Source organism: Lynx rufus, unplaced genomic scaffold, assembly GCF_022079265.1.
Source record: "Lynx rufus isolate CCGP_SWC_20201006 ecotype Redwood Valley unplaced genomic scaffold, mLynRuf1.p SCAF_15, whole genome shotgun sequence".
NCBI lineage: Eukaryota > Metazoa > Chordata > Mammalia > Carnivora > Felidae > Lynx > Lynx rufus.
The window spans coordinates 26785280-26805847 of NW_025814829.1; the positions used below are offsets into that span (position 1 = coordinate 26785280).

General features: G+C 46.8%; 1 protein-coding gene across 4 annotated transcripts; it reads right to left on the minus strand.

The window, feature by feature from the left end:
• Positions 1 to 6: 6 nt before the first annotated feature.
• Positions 7 to 20039, minus strand: LHX9 (LIM homeobox 9). Of its 4 annotated transcripts, none has more exons than XM_047077288.1 (6): positions 20012 to 20039; positions 14274 to 14392; positions 12113 to 12315; positions 10575 to 10930; positions 4338 to 4540; positions 2769 to 3026 (listed from the first exon to the last, which is right to left on the minus strand). In XM_047077288.1, the coding sequence occupies exons 1-6, from the start codon at positions 20037 to 20039 to the stop codon at positions 2769 to 2771; spliced, it is 1167 nt and encodes a 388-aa protein (XP_046933244.1). The 4 variants fall into 4 exon arrangements, with proteins under 4 accessions (XP_046933246.1, XP_046933244.1, XP_046933245.1 ...); XM_047077289.1 differs by lacking the exon at positions 20012 to 20039 and adding an exon at positions 6683 to 6688 and having other exon boundaries at positions 14274 to 14390; XM_047077290.1 differs by lacking the exons at positions 2769 to 3026; positions 20012 to 20039 and adding an exon at positions 7 to 63 and having other exon boundaries at positions 14274 to 14447.
• Positions 20040 to 20568: the final 529 nt, after the last annotated feature.

Consider the following 20568-nt stretch of genomic DNA (forward strand, 5'->3'; position numbering starts at 1 on the left):
AATACTTTAGGGAATTTTCAAACGTCGGGATGTTTGGCTGTAATGCCCCAAGATTTGTTCTCCCTGAAAAAAATCATAGTGACAATTTATTAACTACAGAGCAACTTGGCTTTTAGGGGTCTGCAATTTCTATTTTGATTTACAAATATCCATTTGTGCTCAATAGACCTAACATTAAATCTTAATCATAGTTAAGTTTCTTTTCATGCAATTACTTTGTCTGCTAATTATCTTTTTTTTTTAATTCTAAAAATTGGGCGGAGTCAAATCGGTGGGGCATTACTTTTATTATAAGAAAATATATTAAAAGGTAATTCGAGGTTGAATTACATTGCATATGCAACGGTGTGTACATTTAAAATGAATCAGAAGTTTGGAAATCTGAAAACTATTTGTATGTTTGAATATTTAAAAATTGTTTGTATTCCCACTTTAATAGCTTTTACATATAGATATTGGAAACACACTAGTACAGTTAAACCTTAAATTGATGGGAAATAAAACTCCTTAGATTCAAAATGGTTTATTCACACAAATTTAATAGGATATATCACAATTGTTTGGTCCATAAATATTTAGGGGAAATAGTTTCTATACAATGCATTTATCAATAAACAAAGAAACATGGACAATTTTGCTAGACCACTTACTGTACTATAAACACGAAGCTCAATATATAAGATTATTGAATTTATCAACTATATTTGAAAGAGTGCACAACTGCTTTCTATGACATGTCTGTCCCCTCTAACAGGATACACCATAAAAAGAGTTTCGGAAATAAGAGGTAAAACAGTACAAAACTAGTGAGGTGTCAAAAGGGCTTAAAACAGTTAATTTAACAAACAACACATATATCCTGATTTTTCACAAACTTACTTCCAAGTTATATCATAAGGCACGTAGGAGAACTGAGTTATAATTAGTCTACTTAATAAAGTAGATCTATAGTACCATACATTGTTCTGTCAAAGAACAAAATTTATAAGTATCAATATTTTACCTGTAAAAGTGTATTAATAAGATCTCAGCCTTACCAAGGTTGTTTGGTCTGGTTAGTGGTAAATGCCCAAAATGTAATAGAAATATGAAAAGTCAAGATTTAAGCTCCATATAAGATGATAACCACACTTGCTAAATATATAATGGCAATCACACCTTTCTTCTGTTACAGTGTTAACTTATCTTCCATCATCTTTTTTTTAAAAAATAAGCTACTTTCTGTGCTAATTTTCTAAAGACCCTGAGCAAAAGTTACAATAATGCACTTTAATGTGGGCAGTGAACTGTCAATATGTAACCACACATTTATACAGCCAGAAGGACACCTTTAAAATCTATTAAATAGCCACTTCGACCACCAAAGGAGATTTAAGGGGTCCAAAAAGTGGAGAATATGTGCAAAGTTATTCTTAACAATCCACTAAAGCAAGACATATATCTTGACTTCTTTTTTATTTTTTTTAGGAAATCCACAATCTAATTGGTATTTAACTACAACAGAAGCGTATAGATGAACATTCACCACTGCCCAGACCATTAAGATTTTAGCTTAAATTAAAAGAAAAATAATGCTACTGTAAACTAGGAAATATATTCAGATCAGCATCCACGAGGCTTCTGAGTTTATCTACTTTAAGACTAATAACTTTAAATCTGTAATGCCAGAAAAGTTTTTTTTTCTGACAAATATATCAACCTATGCCAAAGTAAAATAAAGCAAAACAAACCAAAGAATTCTCATTGTCGATATTAGTCTACTAAGGTTTTCTTTTTTAACATAATTCATATAGAATGCCAGATACAATATCATGGTACAGCTGAAGCCAATTAATAGAGCTATTAATTAAATTATACTGATTTTTTTAACTTCTTAAAAAATTATATTTTGCTTATTTCCATTTTCCCTAGGAAAAAAAATTAATTTAGAAAGAATGGTTTTAGAACTATCATTTTTAGCTTTAGGTTAAAAGTATAGAATTTCAAGCTCTATATGGAATTTTCATAGATACACAGGGAGTTAAAATATTTTTCAAATGTTGAAAAGCAAATAACTAACAAGTGTTCCTGGGATGTACACCCCTAAAAAGAAGGAAAAGTCACATTGCTAGAACAGATTTCTCACCTAATTAATCTTTAATATTTAGAGCTGCTATAGTTAATGCTTTTTGTTTAATCATATTCCTCATTTGTAAGATGAAAGAATAATCAAAACATTTTTTCACTTTTAAAATTAAAAAAAAAAAACAATGTGAAGTTTTCAAAATTCCATAAGTATACATACAATCGCAAGATTTAAAAAATAACTTTAATTATCTGATTCTTTATTAACCTAATCATTTAATTGGGAATATGATTATTTGCCCATTATCATACCACTTTTTTTTTTCTTCGAGATTCTGGAAATAAGTAACATACAATTTTAAGAGGCACTTATTAGAATAATTCAAAAACTCTCCTTACCAACTGAAAGCTCTAATTAATTTTTTTTAAAAAATCCAAATACACATTGTAGACAAAAAGAAAACAAAAACAAAAACAAAACCAAACCAAAACAACAACAAAAAAAACACTTCGTAAAGGAGACAATTCTGTAAACTCATTTGCCAAGTGGCTGCAGATGCTACACACCAAGCTGTTGCTTTTATTTCCCAAATATCTTGTGGGTTAGGAAAAAAAATCTTGTAAATAATAAAATAATAATAATTAGAATAATAATAAAAAGAAGAGGAAGAATGAAAAAACAAAAACAAAAACAAAAACCAATGTTAGAAAAGGTTCGTTAAGGTAGTTTGTGAGGGGCTTCCGGATTCGTGGCTGTCCATGTTAGAGGTCACGGATGTCACTACAGTGATAGTGGGATTGGTCAGGTCTGTTAAAGTGGTCGCTGTGCCGGGTGGAGTGAGAGCGCCGCTGTCTGCTGAGGGCGGGGCCGGAAGCGACGTGCCATCAGCTTTATCAACACCCCCATTCTCCTGCCGCAAAAGGTTCCTTCTGAATTTGGCTCGTGCGTTTTGGAACCAAACCTGCAAACCAATCCCAATTGATTTCTTTACCGATGTTTATTTTAGACTTCTTTTGTTTCTCTCTCTCTCTTTGTCTTTCCTTTTTGTTTCTTTTTTTTTTTCTTGCTTGCTTTCTTTTTTCTTTTTTCTTTTTCTTTTTTTGAGAGTATGTTTTCTTTTTAAATATAATTGTTTTTATTTTTCCTGGCAGAGAAGGGCTGGGGTTTGTTTTGTTTTTGTTTTTGTTGTTTTTGGTTTTTGGCTTTTTTTTTTTTTAAAAAACAGAATATTTCAAGTAATACTATGGGTACTCCCTCTCAACTGTATATATCCCCCCAGCACCAACAAGTGCCACTTGGGACAACTGATGCTTAAGTGGAGATACCATAGACATGAAGGCACAGAGATACAAGGGGGAAACTATATCCTGATTCCTTAAGCGTTTGTTATCTTTTGAGAATGAGGAAAGGCAGGGTCATTGAAAGTTTCACAAAGTAAGAAGGACTCCTATGAAATGAACATCACTGAAACAGATTTTAGGCTGTTCTTGAGTCTGACACGTGATAACTATTCTCCACATAGGAAAAACCCAGGGCCACAGACCCCAAGCAGCCAGAAACTGGTCGGTGGAATTTTAAATGCCTGCTCTTTGTCACTGAGAAGTAGAAGAAGATCACAGGTGACCCACAGCAACCCACTGTAATTTCATGAGTTGTATACTCTTACCCTTACAAGTTTAGAAAAACAATTGGACAGCAGGTCTAACTCTCAGTATTTAGTTTTGCTCTACAGTTTGTTAAAATGGGAAAATTCTTGCTACACTTGGTTGCTGAGACACATTAACCATGGCTGTGGCTTTTCCGGAGTTGAAAAAATGAAAAAAAAAAGGGGGGGTCGATCTGAATTTGGAAGGTCATGGCATGTGAGTGAGGCTGCCAAGAGTTTGCTGAAGTAAAACAGCACCAGCGGGTCCCCCTCAAGTCTGTGCACTGAGCCTAACGTGAATGGAAATCTCTAAAGCCACAACTTGTACAAATAACATCACCCACATTAGCAGAACAGTGAGGTGAGCTGTGCTGGCTTGGGTGGCCCCATCTCTCCATCGATAGGAAGGAAGAATGTGGCTGCATTTCAGATGATCCTGGGTCTCTCTTTGGGCACCCTCCCGGAAGCCCCTGCAAAATTTCCGCACACCCTCTGGGGAGATAACTAAGGTAAACTAATGAGAAGCAGTACAGGAAATATCTGTATTGCTCTAAACAGGGAAGAGAACTGTTTTTACTGGCAAGGGTAAGGGAGATTTATACACAGCCAATGATGGAGGTTTCTTACCTGCAAAACTCTTTTGGTGAGGCCTGTTTTCTGAGCAAGCTGCTTGAGGTCCTTGGCATCCGGGTTGTGGTTGATGGCAAAGTAGGATTTCATGGTCCGGAGCTGGTGGTGCTTGAAGGAGGTGCGCATGCGCTTGGTCTTCTGTGAGGGTGGGTAAGGCTGCTGATCCCGGTCCAAGTGGTCTGCCTCGTTCTCGTTACAACCTGTTGCGGGATCAGCGAACAAACAAACAACTGCTCAGTGGGAAGTCCCGCACTTGCTGCAACGGTAGCGGTAGCGGGCTGTGCGATGCTAGGAAAATAAAGCAACGGTGGGAAAGGCTGTCGACCCAATTTTAAGCTGTATCGAGACAAGACAGAGGTTAATTACCAAAGTCAGCCAAAGCAGCCTCTTCACGTGGCCACAACCAAAGTTTATGTAATGGAAAAATGTTAGATGAGTCCTCTCTTTTGTATAATGGTTGCTGGAAAGCTCGAGAAGATGAAGAAGTCGCAAGTGTGAAAGAAACATCCCAGGAGTAAAAAGGATAGACTCTAATACGTTTATGCACAACCGCACCCTGCCCTACAGCGCACACAACAGTTTTTAGAGACTCCACACTTTGTCTATGTTTGTGAAATGAGACATACTCTCTGAAGGCACTGCTCTTTGTCATGAGGGATATGCAAACCATTTCATCTCTCTCCAATCTGAGAGTTTCTGAGAACCCACCAACTAAGGAAGAGTCTAAGTCAGTTCCAATTTTTAGCTTGTTCTGATGTTCCTCGAGTCTTCTCAACCAGGAAAAAGGTGGAAAGTAGCTGGAGAAGGGGGAGAGTTTTACAAAATTAGAATTTGTAGATTTCTTATGTAATCCTAAGAATATTATTTTTGAGGGTTTTTAGCTATAGCTGCTTAATATAGGGCAGTGCCAGGAAGAAAACAGTTTTCCCTTGGAGTTATTTTAATAAATATTTCTGAAAGAGAATGAGCCCAGACTTCTCTTCACTCAGTTCATGCCTGGAGCACTCCCCACAGCTCACAGTTCAGAGACACTGCTGGTGCTTATTTCTCAGCTCAGATCTTGGCCCTCTTTGCTGTGGATGTTTGTGAGTGGGATTTGAGCTGTGCCCCTGGCTGGTTTGGCAGAAAGAGGGTGACATCTCTCTCCCTGCAGAGCTCTGCTCAGCATTGAGGGTAAAACGACCCAGACTTTGAAACCAGCCTGAGAGTCATTATCCCCAGGATGTAAAGCTGCACATTTAAAAGGTCATTTCCAATAACCTCCTGGCTCTGTGTAGGAAATATGACTACAAAATGAAAAATGTTTTGCTAAATATTTACTGATTCGACCAACTTCTCAACTTAAAGGGCATGGCGATTTTTTTTTCTTTAAACCCTTACTTCAGGTATTTATACGATGTATTTTCAGATCTGATCATCCTACATTTTAGCACATTATAATAGAATATCTAAAATTAACCTGATCATGTTACTTGGTGGCATACTACTTTACTGAAGAAAGTAAAACATTTCTTAATATTAGCTCTTCTGCTTGATAAAATATTATTTGCCTGCTTTGCTCTGGTTAGAATTATGTTCTGAAACTTTCTGGTAAACCAGCATAATCAGCAGAAACAGTAGTTTGGGCCATCAACCAAGAGGTCAGGCACATCACAAAATCCATTTAACAAGAAATTTGCTCTATTGTAAGAAGACATTACATTAGGCATGAATTAATGTTTCCTTTGTTTAAATTTCCATAAGATACACAAGGAGGAGGGCACATCTGGCAAAAGAGCAGATGACTTCATTGAGAGAAAGATTATATACTATTCACCTTTGGGTCCCCTGAGTCAAGCACAGGGCCAGGACTCAAAAGCATTCCACCAAGATTTTGAATCTTTGTTCATCAATAAAATCAAGTGACTATTAATGCAAAGCCAAGTCAACTCGAATGGAATCCAAGTTGGCCATATACATACAAATGTTGACCATATCCTTCTTTTAAACTGCCCAGAAAAGTAACATACCCTCAGAGATCAGAGAAAGAATATACGCTACATTTTATCCTATTTTAGCCCAGTGGGGGACATGTTGGGTTCAAATATTCTACAGAATTGCACTTTCATATCCTCAAATGGATGAAACGGCCTCTTAAGACCTACTATAAAACTATATTTATCTCTAGTAAACTGAGCTATATTTCACAACCAGATTATAAATGTACCCACCACAAAATGGTCAAAGAGGCACACCTGGCTTTGGGGCTTCTTCAAATAAATTTCATTCTTACCGTATGTGAGTAACATTTAACTTTTCCTGAACAGCACATCAGATTGAATATTACACTTAGAGGACTTAACTAAGTGCTTAACTAATGCCCTTAGCCACTGCCCCAACTCAAGGTATTATTTCTTAGAGATGAATGTGATTCCTCACCTCACTATGTACTCATTAGTCTTTAAAATGAAGTTTATGAAAAATAATCATAGAACAGTTTGATTAAACTGCTTTTCTAAATATGCATTCTACATTCATTATTGCTGATTAAAAATTCAGCAGATAACGTTAGTTCATTAAACACAATTATGGGACTTGTTTCCACACAGTATACAGTTCAGTGTAAGAAGATTGTTCGCTCTTTATTAAACAGACATTACTGTATGCTTTTCCTGTGACGGTGTTATCATATTACTCAACTGAAAAGAGCAATCTACTTCTTCCACATGGTAACTCAGTGCATTATCCTAAATTGTTTGTGTTTAACTACAGATGCATTATATAAACTTGCAAGTGATTGTGTTTCCCCAGGGTCTACTTCAGAAGTCTACTTGTTTCCCCCCACCCTCTGAATTATGAGATGGAAAGACAACTCTCTTAAAACTACTTTAAACGTCCACCTATAAGTACACATCTGACACACTATAAAGTCAGTGAGAAGATCTAAATATTTTCTTTTCCAGTCACTGATGAAATAATGGTCACCTGTACTAAAGCGAGTTTCTGTTCCGAAGGTATGTAACCTTCTGAGAACTAACTGATCCCTGGGAGACCACTAGGGGTCAGTGCCAGGCTAATTTCACAACTATCAGGAGCTTTAGAATCCAAGAAAACCCAAGGAAAGCAGATTTTAAAAACTGGCAAAAATTTAGTCTCGCCACTATCTCTAAGTTACCCAAATAGGAGCTGCCTATCCTACACTAAATCTTCACTCCTGGAGGGCTGCCTTTCAATCTAGGATTCCAAATAAACTCTCTATGTCTCTTTCTAAAATATCTGCCTGGGATCTGCACAGGGAGGATTAACTAAATTAGTAATATTCTCGCTAAAAGGCATTTGCCAGATGTCAAACACTAACTGATCTTTGCCACCTTTCACATCTTCTCTGGACGTCTTTGAATCATAAACATATTTAATGTATAGGATTTTTTTTAATATATCAATTCATAGATTGCATTTTAGTGTCAACGCTACTCTTTCTGAAACTAGTTTACAATTAAGCAGAGATGGCAATATAAGACCCAAAGAAAGCAAAAATAATGAGTTAAAACTGTGGGTCCATCTCATTTTCTACCTTTTAACATGTTTTCAATTTGCTGAAGCTTTTCTTTTGCTAGTTTTGTAACAAGCTGGCATAGATGGTTAGATGCAAAAATAATGAGTTAAAACTGTGGGTCCATCTCATTTTCTACCTTTTAACATGTTTTCAATTTGCTGAAGCTTTTCTTTTGCTAGTTTTGTAACAAACTGGCATAGATGGTTAGATGCATAACCTTTTTTTTTTTTTTTTAAACAGTGGGATTGATTTCTGGTCATGTATCTTTGATCCAGTTTCTCTAGATTATTTATTTCCATCTAATTTTAAAGAAGTATGTACTATTCATTTGTATCTCTAGGAAAAGTCCAGAAAGGATGGGGTGGATACTAATTAAAAGACATCCAGTCTGAGGTCGTGTGATGTTCAAATTCCAGATAGTGAGGCCTCAGCAACCGTCTCCTCCTGCAGGAGCTAAACAGCATCACCTTTCTCGAGAAACCTTGCAGCATTAATATACAAACTAAAGGCCTAAGTGGAAGGAGATTTTCATTCTTTTTTTTTTTGAAGATATAAATTTGTATTCTCTAGCTACCACTAAATTCTATTGTCCTTAAAGCTCCCAGCTCTTCCCACTAAAGAAAGATCCAAGGCGAAATCAAATTGAGCTAGTTAGATTAAATAAACAAGCGGAAAAAATAGGATTGCTTCCTGTGGCTAGAAATGTCCACCTTTTTGCACACTTTCTCGGGCGGAGGGATTCCCTCTCTCCCAAGGACTCTCCAGTGATGTGGGTCCCGGCCTCTCGGTCTCTGTCTCTGTCTCTGTCTAATTAGGGCATTAGGGCCTTGGTGAGTGGCTCGAGATTCCGATGTCATCTTCTATTAATAAAGAACAATTGGTGCCCTGCCTGTCCTGCTCCGGGGACCTCGCATCAAAGGAGATGAAATGAGCGCGCTGGGCAAAGTGGCCCCGAACCAAACCCCCGCGGAAGTGCAGCAGGGACGAGAGCCAGGCCGCGACCCGCAGCCGGGGGTTGGCAAAACCCGGGGCTGCGCCCGCTGCCCCGCCACAAACCGATCCTGGTGGGGTCTGGAGAGAGCAGGCTGGCCTTTTCCCTTGCTCTAGCGACCCTGGCCTGAACCCCCTAGGGACAAATGTCGCTGCGCTGAGCTCCCTGGTCGCTAATCTCCCTGGGACGCCGCGCGCCGCTCTGGCCGGGTCGGGATTCCTTCTCCTCAGTTACAGCAGCCGAGAACCCCAGGAGGCAGCCCAGCAGAAGGCTGGGGGGGAGCCGCCCTTCCTGAGAGGCTTCCCCAGGAAACTCTGGGCTCCGAGCAGGCCTATCAGTTCCAAATGGTTCACGCTGGCTGTGTGACCGTGGGTAAATCACTTATCCTACTGGATAACTTTGAGCCACAATGGGTCAGACACCATACCAGGCACTGGGGACCGGAAGGCAAAAACCAGCAAGATCTGTGCTCTGGGACGTCCATGCTTTGGCTGGTAACTGGGTGCTCATGGTAACAGAGTAGGGTTGCCACAATGAGGGTCCCTCGGGTCCCTTCCGGTAGAATGGACTCCCTAGCCTGAGTCTACTGTCGGCTAAGATTCCCAGCCAGGGCTGGGCTGGGCATGGGAAGCCAGTCCTTGGTTTCCCAAGCATTAGCCTGGGGGCTTTCCAGACCCCCCTTTTTTTCCCAGTGTCTGGAACTCCTAAGAAGAGCTTCCTTCCTGCTTGGAGTTCCACGTGCTCGACAAGGTCCATCCCTATCCTCACCTGGGGGATGCAGAGCAGGGGCAAGCTACCAACCATGGGGAACGGATGATTGAGAGATATTGATAAGTGATACATGTCTTCCCAAAGCAAGGGAGAAAGTGTGCTCTCAGGCCTGTTGCCTGCATTTCGTTTTTGATTAAGACAGAAGGCTGGTGGAGGATAAAAGAGTGGCCTGTCACACCACCGCGCTGCCTCAGTGGTCCTGACCTGGAGCATCTTTCAGTTTTCCAGGGGCTCTGGAGGTCCTGGTGGTTTATCATACAGGGAATGAGCTGGCTGGATGACTGCCCTGACCTACACAAGGGGCAGGCCAGCTCAGCTGTGGAGGGTGATTCCTACCCCTACAGCTGCTTTTTCACCAAGACCAGGGATTTGGTTTTCGACACTCCTGCCAACTGTGTTCCTGATTAACTCTGGGCTGGTGACCACAGCCTCTGCTCCCTCTAGACGACTGGAGTTGGGCTCTGAAGATTTTTTTTTTTTTCAGTATATAGGAAAACCTCCTCCAGGATCTATAATTTGGCTTCCACACAGGAATTGCCCTGGGGCTGTTTTGCTCCAACTGGGAGCCAGAAACTAATGGGCTCATTAACTAATGGGCAACAAGGATTTGGCTCTGCCTGTTTGGGGGAAGTCATTGCAGCCTCATGGTTATGAATGTGTTTTTTGCCACAACCTAAATAAAGGTCTCTCTCTCTCTCTCTCTCTCTCTCTCCCCTCTCCCCCTCTCCTCCTCTCCCCCTCTCCTTCTGTCTCTCCTGTTTCTCTCCTTCTTTCTCCTCCTTCTGAGCGAAAGGGAGGTGTGCTGAGGAAAGGGGAGTGTTAAGCAAAACACTCTTGCCACCAGATCTCGGACGGGAAAGGAGTTCTGTGGAATCCTCCGCTGGGCAGCCGGAGGCCAGGGCTGCTGGAGGGGTGAGGGGAAAGTAGCAGGGCTCACCTGAGTTGTAATTGACGATGTCCACTCCCAGCGCTGGGCTCTTCCGCTTCCGGGGCCGCCCTTTCTGCACGGTGCCAGTGCCGTTGAAGTAAGGCAGGGCCAAGCCGCCGCTCTTGGCCGCCAGCTCGGTGTAGCTCAGCTGCGGTGTATACTCCCCTTGCAAGAGGGTCTCGAAGTGGGCGCGGCAGTACACCAGGCTGTCCTTCATGCCAAAATGGTCGCCCGTGGTCAGGGTCTTGTTGCACGTGGAGCAGGTGAAACAGCTCAGGTGGTAGACTGAGTCTCGGGCGCGCATGACCATCTCGGAGGCGGAGATGCCAAGGTGGCAGCGGGCACATCTCTGCACAGAGAACCTTCTGGAAAAACAAACCCGTCAAGTCAGGGCGCTGGTTGAGGCAAAGACGGGGCCATCTCCCACCCCTGACACCTGGGGTTTGGTCAGCGGTGGCCCAAGACGGGCACGTAGGAGGGTTCCGGGAGAAGAGGACACGGGTCCGTTTGCATTTGGTCATTAATTTTGTTTACTTTTTGACCTGTTCTGGTGAACCAGGACAAAAAAAAAAAAAACCTTACATTAAAATAAGAAGAATTGGGTAACATCCTCAGTTTCCTTTTCTGTAAAGATTAAAAGGGAAAAAAACACAACAAACAAAAAGCCAAACAAAACAAAACAAAACCAAAAACCCGCATTTAACTAACTCGAACGCTATGGAAAGAATCTTAAATTTCAACGCCGAGGGAAAGCGTTTCATCCGTTACAAAATATCCTATGAAGGGTGGTATTATTATTATTGTTATTTATGGATGTGTGAGTGTACGAAAGCATTCAGACAGACGCCTCCGCAGAGGAAAGCTTATTCTTTTTTAATCACCTCTCTCCTCTGATTGAGAGCAGAGCGAGGTCACTTGCACATAACTGTTCTCTTTCCCACCCCAGAAAAATAACTGGGAAGCATCACAAAAAAACATCTCCCGAGTTTACTCTCCAGGCTGACCAGCACGGTTCTAACTCGCCGTGAATGGAACTCAGAACTGAGTGGCTTAGGTTTGTTTCACCAACGGCGATTATTCCTTTTCATGGTCATTTACGCGGTTTCCTGCCACCCTTGTGAAACCATGACACCCGGATACGGCCGCCTGGGCCACCAGTTCATTTCCAAGGTGCGGATCTCGCCCCGTTCGTAGTAAACGGAGAGAGAGAGAGAGAGAGAACACCCCGCTTCGGTGTTGGTCGACAGACAGGCGTGCATTCAAGATTCCGAGCTTCCCCAGATCCCCTCTACCGAGCTGTGCAGTGTCGGGAATGGGTGCTATTCACTGGCAGCTCCAGACCTTGGGGGTTCCTCCCACCCATCCTCACTGCCCTTGGTGGGGGTGGCTCAGCTCGAACCCGTCTGCAGTGGACTTCCCTGGTCTCGGGATTGGTAACAGTACCCCGAAGGGGCGAAAGGGGGCGAACCGAGGGGAGGCTCCCCGGCTCGGGCAGGTGGCCGCGCCAGGTGTACCAGGGCGTAAGAGATCGATAGGGGCGGGAATACCTGTAGTAATCCTCCTTGCAGTAAATGCTACCGTCCTTGGCGAAGCAGGTGAGCTCCGACTCGAGGGCCAGCTTACATTCACAGCACTTCAGGCACCTCAGGTGCCACTGTTTGTCCACAGCCAGCAGGTAGTACCTGTCCGAGATCTTGCCCCCGCAGCCGGCGCAGAGAGCGGGCTTCTCGGGGCTCAGCGGGGGCATGCCCTGCAAGGCAAGCACAACGCACCGCTGAGGAGGAGGTGCGGTGGGGACGCACAGCTTCGAGACCCCTTTCCGAAGCTCAAGTCGTTTGGGGAGCACCTCCAGGGGCAGGGGCCACAGTGCAAAGGCAAACGTCGGGGAAAAGTTCCCCGCCGCGACTCACTCCATTTCTGTAGTGTCTGCCTGGACCCGGCGTGCGCATCCTCCTGGGACTATTAACCTAAAGACGCGTCGGCCACCTAGAGCCTCTTTAAAATGCTAGGACCGCACTGAGCAGAGGTTGGGCGCGTGCTCCCCAATTCGCATGTACAAGCTAAAAATTGTGGGTTTCAACGCACACAAAACTAAACAACGGAAATTTTTACTGGGGAGTGGAGAGGAGATTTGGACGAACACAGACTTTTTTAAGACATTGTATTTCTCTAAATTCCTATGGGCAGAGTTAAGTTAAAAGGAAGGAAGCGATTATTATACCCGTGCTCACAATTTGGTCGACATTGTTTTGATCTGGATAGATTTGGCTGTTCTCTGTTTTTCAGGGATATCGGTCCCCTCCCCAGTAAGGGTATAAAGTGCCTGTTCCCAGGAAGAGTCCATTGTCTGGTCCCCTCTGCACAGTCCCTCTTTCCCCGGCATTAACATACCCAGGAGATCTGTGTCCTGAAAATCTGTTTAGTGGCCAGGTTAAGCTTCCCGCCCGCTGACCCACCGACACGGCCGCGGATGAGGAAGCCTCACCTTGACCAGCCCAGCCCCGCCACGCAATTAGAGTTTGGGTTGCTGCTTTTTGTTTTTAGACAAGATAGTCACAGCAAGGAAAAAGAAAAAGAAGGAGGTAACCGCTGGACATCTCCCTCAAGACTAGCAGGAATGGGTTGGACTTCCCCACAAAACTTTGGCGGGCCTGGAAAAGTAAAGTCCCGTCCTTTACTCAGACCAGCCCCCACCTCCTCCCCGGTACAGAATTCATGTTGCAAATGTGGAAACACCCACGAGCTCGGCTACTTGGTGGAACCCAAAACACCACTGACCCGCTCGGGGCAGAGTACCGGGTTAGTTTGCGTTACAATCCCCGGTGTGTTGCCAAAGGATGTGCACAGCTCTGTTTGGCTGAAATCATTTCCGGAGACTTCTGCAGTTTTCCCCTCCCGGCTCGTAAGTGGGAAAGGGAAGCACATAGACTATTAATTGGTTTTCTTTATTAATCGGACATGACTTTCATTAATATGAATAGCGGTAACAGTGGTCGTTGATTACACCGCTCAAGGGCTCCGAAGCTCTCGCGCTGGGGCTAGGTGCCCGGCTCCTCCGGATTTTTATTAGGTTTCCCCCTGCACGTTCCACCCGCCCGGCCCGGAAGTTGAACGCCGTCCCGCTTCGCTAGAGGGGCCGAGCCGGGCTGCCCGAGACCCCGAAAATCGCCGGCTTAGGCAATGCGGAGCTCCGAGCGTCCCGAGAACTGAAGGTGGCCCAGTTGAGTCCGAGTCCTCTCCAAAGGTCCGGTCACCACACCCAGAGACTAGAGCCACCTGGGCTCCTGCTTGGCCCGGACGCCCCGGCTGCGCGCGCCGTCCGCGCGTTGCCCGCGCCCAGCTCGCCCTCCCGGCCGCCACCCTCGCCGGGGAGGCGCCCGCAGTCTGGGGGGAGCGGAGACCAGAGGTTGGGGGGCTGCAGAAGAGGACATCCCCATCCTCTCACTCCCGGCCCTCCCTGCTCTGCCGGGAACAGCTGCGGCAGAGAGTTGCGAGCTCACGGTCTCGGTCGCGGAGACATTTCAAGCCAGAAAGGCGGCCGTTTCTTAGCCCGGCAGGCAGTGGGCGCGGAGAAAACCCACCCGACAGCCGGGAACGGACGTTCCCTGGGACCCTCCATCCTCAACTCGGCCGGCCAGCGATGGAGACCCGGCTTCGCCGAGCGCGCAGGGGCGCCTGCCTCCCGCCTCCGAGGGGGCCCTTCCTTACCGCGTCGCGGCCGTTGAGCTGAGCGCCTTTGGCCAGGCGGGCCTCCGTCTTAGATCTGCGCTCCATCTCCTCCATGATACCTTGGATGTGGCCTCCGGAGATCCCGTGGAAGAGCATGGCTGGGGGACGGAAAGGACACGAGTTGTCTTCTGCTCGGCACCCCACTATTTCCATATACACACGCCCGCGGCTCTCAGCTCATCCGAGTGAAGGAGCAGAAGGGACCGCAGAGAGCTGCGTGTTGGAGGAGCGCAGAGGCGCTCCGGGACAGAGGGCAAGAGGGAGAGAGGGAAGAAGAAAGAGGCAGACGGAGTGGAAATTGGTCTGCTCGGAAAAGAAAAAAAGAAGGGGGGGGGGAACCCCAGCGTCTCCCTGAAGGAGATGTGCAGAAAACAAACAAACAGGGGCGGAGGGGAAAGGAGACGAAGAAGGCGAATCTTACTGCTCTGAGAGATCGAATTACTAATGGGAAACAACACTGCAGCGGGGGGAGGAAAACAAAATCTGGCGAAGAAAGAAAATAGTTTCGAACACAAAGAAAGAAAAAGAAGTGCTATTTTCAGCGGTCCCTGGCTGCTTGCAAGTTCCCAGTGCCTGTAGGTTGGGTTGGGGACTGCTCCTGCCGTAGCTGTGTCCAATTTGTTAAGAGACTAAAGCCAGCCCATTTTTGATAATTTAGTAGGAGGAGTTCTCTCCCTGGAGCTGCCACGGATTTTTATTCAGACAACAAAGACCTGTCACACTCCTCTCAACCCCCTGGTGATGGGCAAGCAGGGACAAACATTACAAAGGGGAGGGGGCTGGAGGGGGGGAGTGGGAGGGGGCATTTACTTCCCCCCCAACACACACACACACACACACACACACACACACACACATGCACACACACACATCCTTCCAAGAGTTCCCAGTAATCATGTTTTAAAGGGGAAAAGGAGCCCATATTGCCCCCGCCCTTGTGCAGGAGGCAGAAAGCCCATCTATTTGGTCCAAGTTCAAGATCAGACCCCAGCTCAAGGCACACAGAATGTCAGCTCCAAACTTTGGGTTTCCTCTTTGTGGACTTTTACGGTCCCTAGCTTGCAGGGGCTCCCAAATAAGTAAATGTTAAACAGAGATTCCTCTCTTCCCGTCTTCTTCAACTCACTTTTTAAAAGCAGGTCTCCTCACCTCTCCTAGAGGCCCTCCACCCTACCAGAGCCTGGAGCACCACCACCCCCCCCCCAAAGTGAAAAACAGGCTAGGAGAACCTAAGATTCTGGCTATTGGTGGCAAAAAAGCTTTTCTTTGAAAAATGAATGTAGCGGACGAGGCATGGACTTGTAGTGGGGAGTACTCAACTGAACCATGACGTGGGGTGAGGTGTTCTCTTACCCAATTCAGGATTGCAGGTAATCTGCTGGGGATCCCAGGGTCCCCCTTGAAACCTGTCGATGCGGGCAGCAAGTGGAGGACCCTGAAGGACTAGGTGCCTGCCCAGTTGCGTGCTGTTCCCACTGCCCTTGTCGGACGGAGACTTGTAAAACTGGATGTGCCGCAATTTTAGGAGGATGTGAGAGGGGCTCCTCGTGGTGGAGGAGGGGAAGGTGAGAGCTGACAAGCAGAATGGCAGACCTGCGCCCCACAAGAGGCGGGATTGTTCTGTCTCCCTCTGTTCCCGTTAGCGGTGGCCCCTCCTTGGCCCTATTAAAAAGTGTCCACAATACTCCGATATTGTCGATTCATGCAAGCCACCAGAAGCCCCCTAGGGGCCCGAAGCGCACAGCAGCGGCAGGAACCAGCCCAGCTTTAAGCAGGGAAAGTAGGAAGCTGGGGCTGCTCTCTGCTTCTTTCCTCCCGAGTGCCTGCCTGTTTCCCACCACCCCCATCGGCTTTCCCAGGAATGGCTCACGTCCCGACACATCCTGGATACCTCAGAGGGGCATGCTGGTGGCAGACTTGCTTCCCTCCAGGGAAACTGACTTGGAACAGCGGCCCAATTTGGAAAGATGAAGGGAGACAGGGAGGGAAAGAGGAGGGAAAGATGAAAGAGAGAAAGAAAGAAAGAAAGAAAGAAAGAAAGAAAGAAAAGGAAGAAAGAAAAGGAAGGAAGAACGAAAGAAAGAAAGAAAGAAAGAGAGAGAGAAAGAAAGAAAGAAAGAGAAAAAGAAAGAAAGAAAGAAAGAAAGAAAGAAAGAAAAGGAAGAAAGAAAAGGAAGGAAGGAAGGAAGGAAGGAAGGGAGAGAGAAAGAAAGAAAGAAAGAAAGAAAGAAAGAAAGAAAGAAAAGGAAGAAAGAAAAGGAAGGAAGGAAGGAAGGAAGAGAGAGAGAAAGAAAGAAAGAAAGAAAGAAAGAAAGAAAGAAAAGGAAGAAAGAAAAGGAAGGAAGAACGAAAGAAAGAAAGAAAGAAAGAAAGAAAGAAAGAAAGAGGAAAAGAAAGAAAGAAAGAAAGAAAGAAAGAAAGAAAGAAAGAAAGAAAGGGATGGGAAGAAATGAGACAATGAAAATGAGAGGGAGAGGAAGGAAGGAAGGAAGGAAAGAAGGAAGGAAGGAAGGAAAAAAAGGCAGGCAGGCAGGCAGACAAGAATGGAGGGAGGAAGGGAGCTACTCTCTGCAGCAGTCTGACTTCCTGTCCCAAAGCTTCGCCTTCTGAAGCTGCTGGAGTCACCTCTTCCATGAAACCCAAGACTCCACTGCTTCCCCTTGCTCTTTTCTCAGGGTCAAAAATAATGTTATTCGCAGACTGGACGCTGTTACAGTCCTCCGGGTGCCAGAATACAGCTCATAAAACACAATTTCACACAAAAACGAAGCCAATCAAGTGAACTAAGCTGGAGACCTCCCCCCCCCCACTTTGGCAGCCCTACTGGACAGCAGGGCTGCTATTTACTGTAAGTAATGTAATTAGCCCCTTTGGATGGAAATCAATGAGCTTTTCAAACCCACGTGCACAAATGAAGGGCCCCAAGGAGGGGCTGGGACCAGCAACCCTTTCAGAGACAGCAGGTCCTCTCACAAAGGGGCAGATTGCCTTCCCACAAGTCAACAGCTAAATGGACTCAGACCCCAAGGAGGAGGAGGAGAAGAAGAAAGAGGAGGGGTTTCTGAGAAGAAAGTCAGTTAGTTAACCCAAGGAAGCTCCAAGGAAAAAGTAAATTTGGGACCTCAATCCAGGGACTGACTTTGTCTAGTTTCTGGACTAAACTGCCGCTCTCACCATCACCCCCATCACCGCTCGCCCCCATCACCACCTACCAAATGGGGGTGTTTGGAATTTGGCTTGGCTGTTATTGGATTTTGGTCCGGGTCAGCAAAAACAAAGAACCCAAGAATACCACCCTATTCTTGCAAGAGATGAAACTTTAGAGACTCTATGAAGGGAAAGTTTAACAAACAACTGCAAGAAAAAGCCAGAGCTCGATGAAGTCTCCAAGGAAGCCAATCACAGAAATGATGTAAACCATCCACACATCCACCCATCCATCCACCCATCCATTCATTCTTCTTTTCCACAAGTATTTGTTAATCATCTATCAGGTACTGGCAGGGCAGACCCCCTTCTACAATAGTCTTTGGGGCTGGATCCCAGCTATGCCTGCTTTTTCTTATAAACTCAGGTTATAAGTTCCTACACCCGGTGGGAGTTGCTACTTCCCATAAAGAAGCCAACTGCCAGGAGTCTTCGTTCGCAGCCAATGTAGGAAGTTTTTAGAAAGCTAGGGGTGGGGCAGGGGGTGCTGCTGGAGTTTGGGAGGTCCTTTTTAATCCTGCAGAAATTACTCCCCACCCACCCAGCTCTGCCTCCTCTCACATTTCCTTGAAGAAGAAGCCCATGGTGGGGGGGTGGGGAATGCTCCAAGAACTGGGTGTATCCTTTTTGTCTTGGAGCCCTTGAAAGATACCTAAGAGGGCCCCCCTTACTACCCCTTATTCACAAAAGACAGCAAGCACTTTAAGGAGAGCATCTTTGTAGCTCAGACTTCTTTCACCTACGGTGAGGAGGGACTGGAGCCAGTCTTCCCTCAGAATAGCCCGAGAGTGCTCCATAAAAGTCGGAGTGTTCCCTGGTTCATTTCCTGGGGCTCCGCCTATCTAAATGGGACAGGTGCAGTGGGTTCCCCCCACCTGGGGCCCATAATAGGATGTCAACTCTCCTCTCTGAACTCAAAGCTGTATTTGGAGCAGTGGGGCAGAACCCTGGCCAGGTGCAGCCCTCCTCACAATTGGGCACACGCAGTTCACTCTTTTCAGTGCTCCAGGATCCATCCATCTGGCTACTGTTGCAGCTTTCAGAAGAGCGGGCGGTTGGTCTCTAGCAGGGCAGAGGAGTAGGGACGAAGGGTTCAGGGTCCTGGAATCTCCATGAAAGTGGCAACTTAGTCCCAGACACCTGCCCAGAAAAACTCCTCAGAGAGCAAGAGACAGGAAATAAAGGAAATGCATTGCTCTGCCCTGGGAGCAACCAGAGAGGGAAAACCCCAGCAGACCCATCTCTTGATAAGATAGGCAACTCAAGTTCTCTTTATATCTGAACCTTGGAGGCCAAGATCCTGTGCCCTGGGTTTGCCCTTAAAAAGGCAGAGGTCACCTTTCCTCCTGACCCAGTTGAACTGTTTGAGGAGCCCCCTTGGTCTGAAAGGTGCAGCTCTGGAAGCAGTGTCTGGCTTTTGGCACTGTTGAGAACGTCCCAGGGCCCGGGGAAATCAACATCGTCTGGGGTTAGGCACCGCTCACTCAGTGGTGTCACCCTGGCTGCGCTGGGCGGAGGGTCAGCGGATGTTCCCGAGCCACCGGGCCTTTTCTAGTCGGTGCGCACAGGGAATCTCTACGTTCAAACAGGTCCAGACGGGCGCTGCAGCACGGGAGCATCTCTGACTCAGTCCTGCTAGGAGGGCCTCCCTCCAGACAGATGGGAGTGGGCTGAGCGGAGCTGGGCCGGGGGGAGTCCTCCTGCGCCGAGGGGAGACCCAGGGCCGCGCCCCAGCTACGCGCCGTTAGAGCCCCACAGCCCTGCCCCTCTGCGCTCTCTGAACCACGCACCTCGTCGGCACCCTCAAAGCCACCTGCCCATCGTTCGCTCAGTTCAAATCTCCTTCCTCCGTGGCCCCTGGCTTCTTTTCCGGGGGGGGGGGGTGGACGGATGCCACCTCCGAAATCTGAAGCCCTTTTACCTGACATTTGCCGCGCCGCTGGCCCTCAGCCGCCCGAGGAATAAAGGGAGATGTCCCGCACCACGGCCTCTGAGGTCGCGCGCCGGAACTGGTGCGCGGGTTTGCATTGAACAAAAAATGTCCGGGAAGCCAGTTTCCAGTTAAGCTTTACACAGGTGAGCAGCGGTGTCAGCCCTGCCCCCCCCCCCATCCCTTCCGGTGGGGAGACGCCCCCAGCAGCATCGGGGAGGGTCGAGGGCGCATCCCTCTCGCGGCCACGGATAACTCGCGGCTCAGCACCACCGTGACCTCCACGTCCCCCTCTCCATCCTCAAAAAAGTCAAAGATATTAAAAAAAAAAAAAAAGGCAAAAGGAGGGAAACGCAGCTTTCAGGAATCTTGGCAGGAGACTGAACGAGACTACATTTTAGAGCCTTCTAAACGTGGTTTAATTTCTAACACACACACACACACACACACACACACCTCTTTCTTCCACCCAGTGAAGTCACACGCGTGTGCGCGCACACAACACACACACTCACCGATGTGTACAGCAGCCCAAGAGAAAGGGCAGAGGACACGAGAAGGAAACTGGTGTATAACTCACCTGCCTCTAGAGTGGTGCCGTTCAGCATTCTTAGAGCCAAAGGAGTTGATCACGCTGTAATGGTGGCTGCATTGGCAGAGAAAAGCCGCGCGTCAGCCGGGCGGTGCGGCCCGGGGCCCCGGGCGCAGTCTACCACCCCGCTGGGATGGTGCGTGGGAACCGCTCCTCCCGCCGCGACCTCGGGCGTCGGGCGGCTACGAGTGAAGCCCGGCCTGCCTCCGCTAGTGCTCGGGACGCTCCCGCGGCGCCCGGCCGTCCGGGCGCACACCCAGGCCGGAGTACTGCTCCTAGGAGACAACCCCCGTGGGGATCTTACCTTGAGGTCCAGACGTTTCCCCCCAAGAACCTGATCCTCGGCGAGGGAGGGCGGGAGGCTGCGGCCAGAGGTGCGGGCTGGTCCCCAGGTCTTGGCAGAGGGTTCCTCTGCTAATCCAAATAAATAACCCGTTGGTGGAAATCAAGCTTGCTCTCGCTCTCTGTCTGTCTGTCTCTCTCGGAATTGACCCGAATCCCTCACCTCTGACCCGCAGCTCCTTCCACCTGTCTTTTATTTTCAG

Bases quoted from the DNA above. Each gene is read 5' to 3' on its own strand.
- LHX9 (XM_047077287.1), bottom strand. From the start codon at position 14,447: ATGGAAATAGTGGGGTGCCGAGCAGAAGACAACTCGTGTCCTTTCCGT. The intron at 12,316-14,273 runs GTAAGGAAGGGC...CTTGCCTTGCAG, and splicing joins AGCTCAACGGCCGCGACGCG to GGCATGCCCCCGCTGAGCCC. The intron at 10,931-12,112 runs GTATTCCCGCCC...TTGTTTTTCCAG, and splicing joins TGCAAGGAGGATTACTACAG to AAGGTTCTCTGTGCAGAGAT.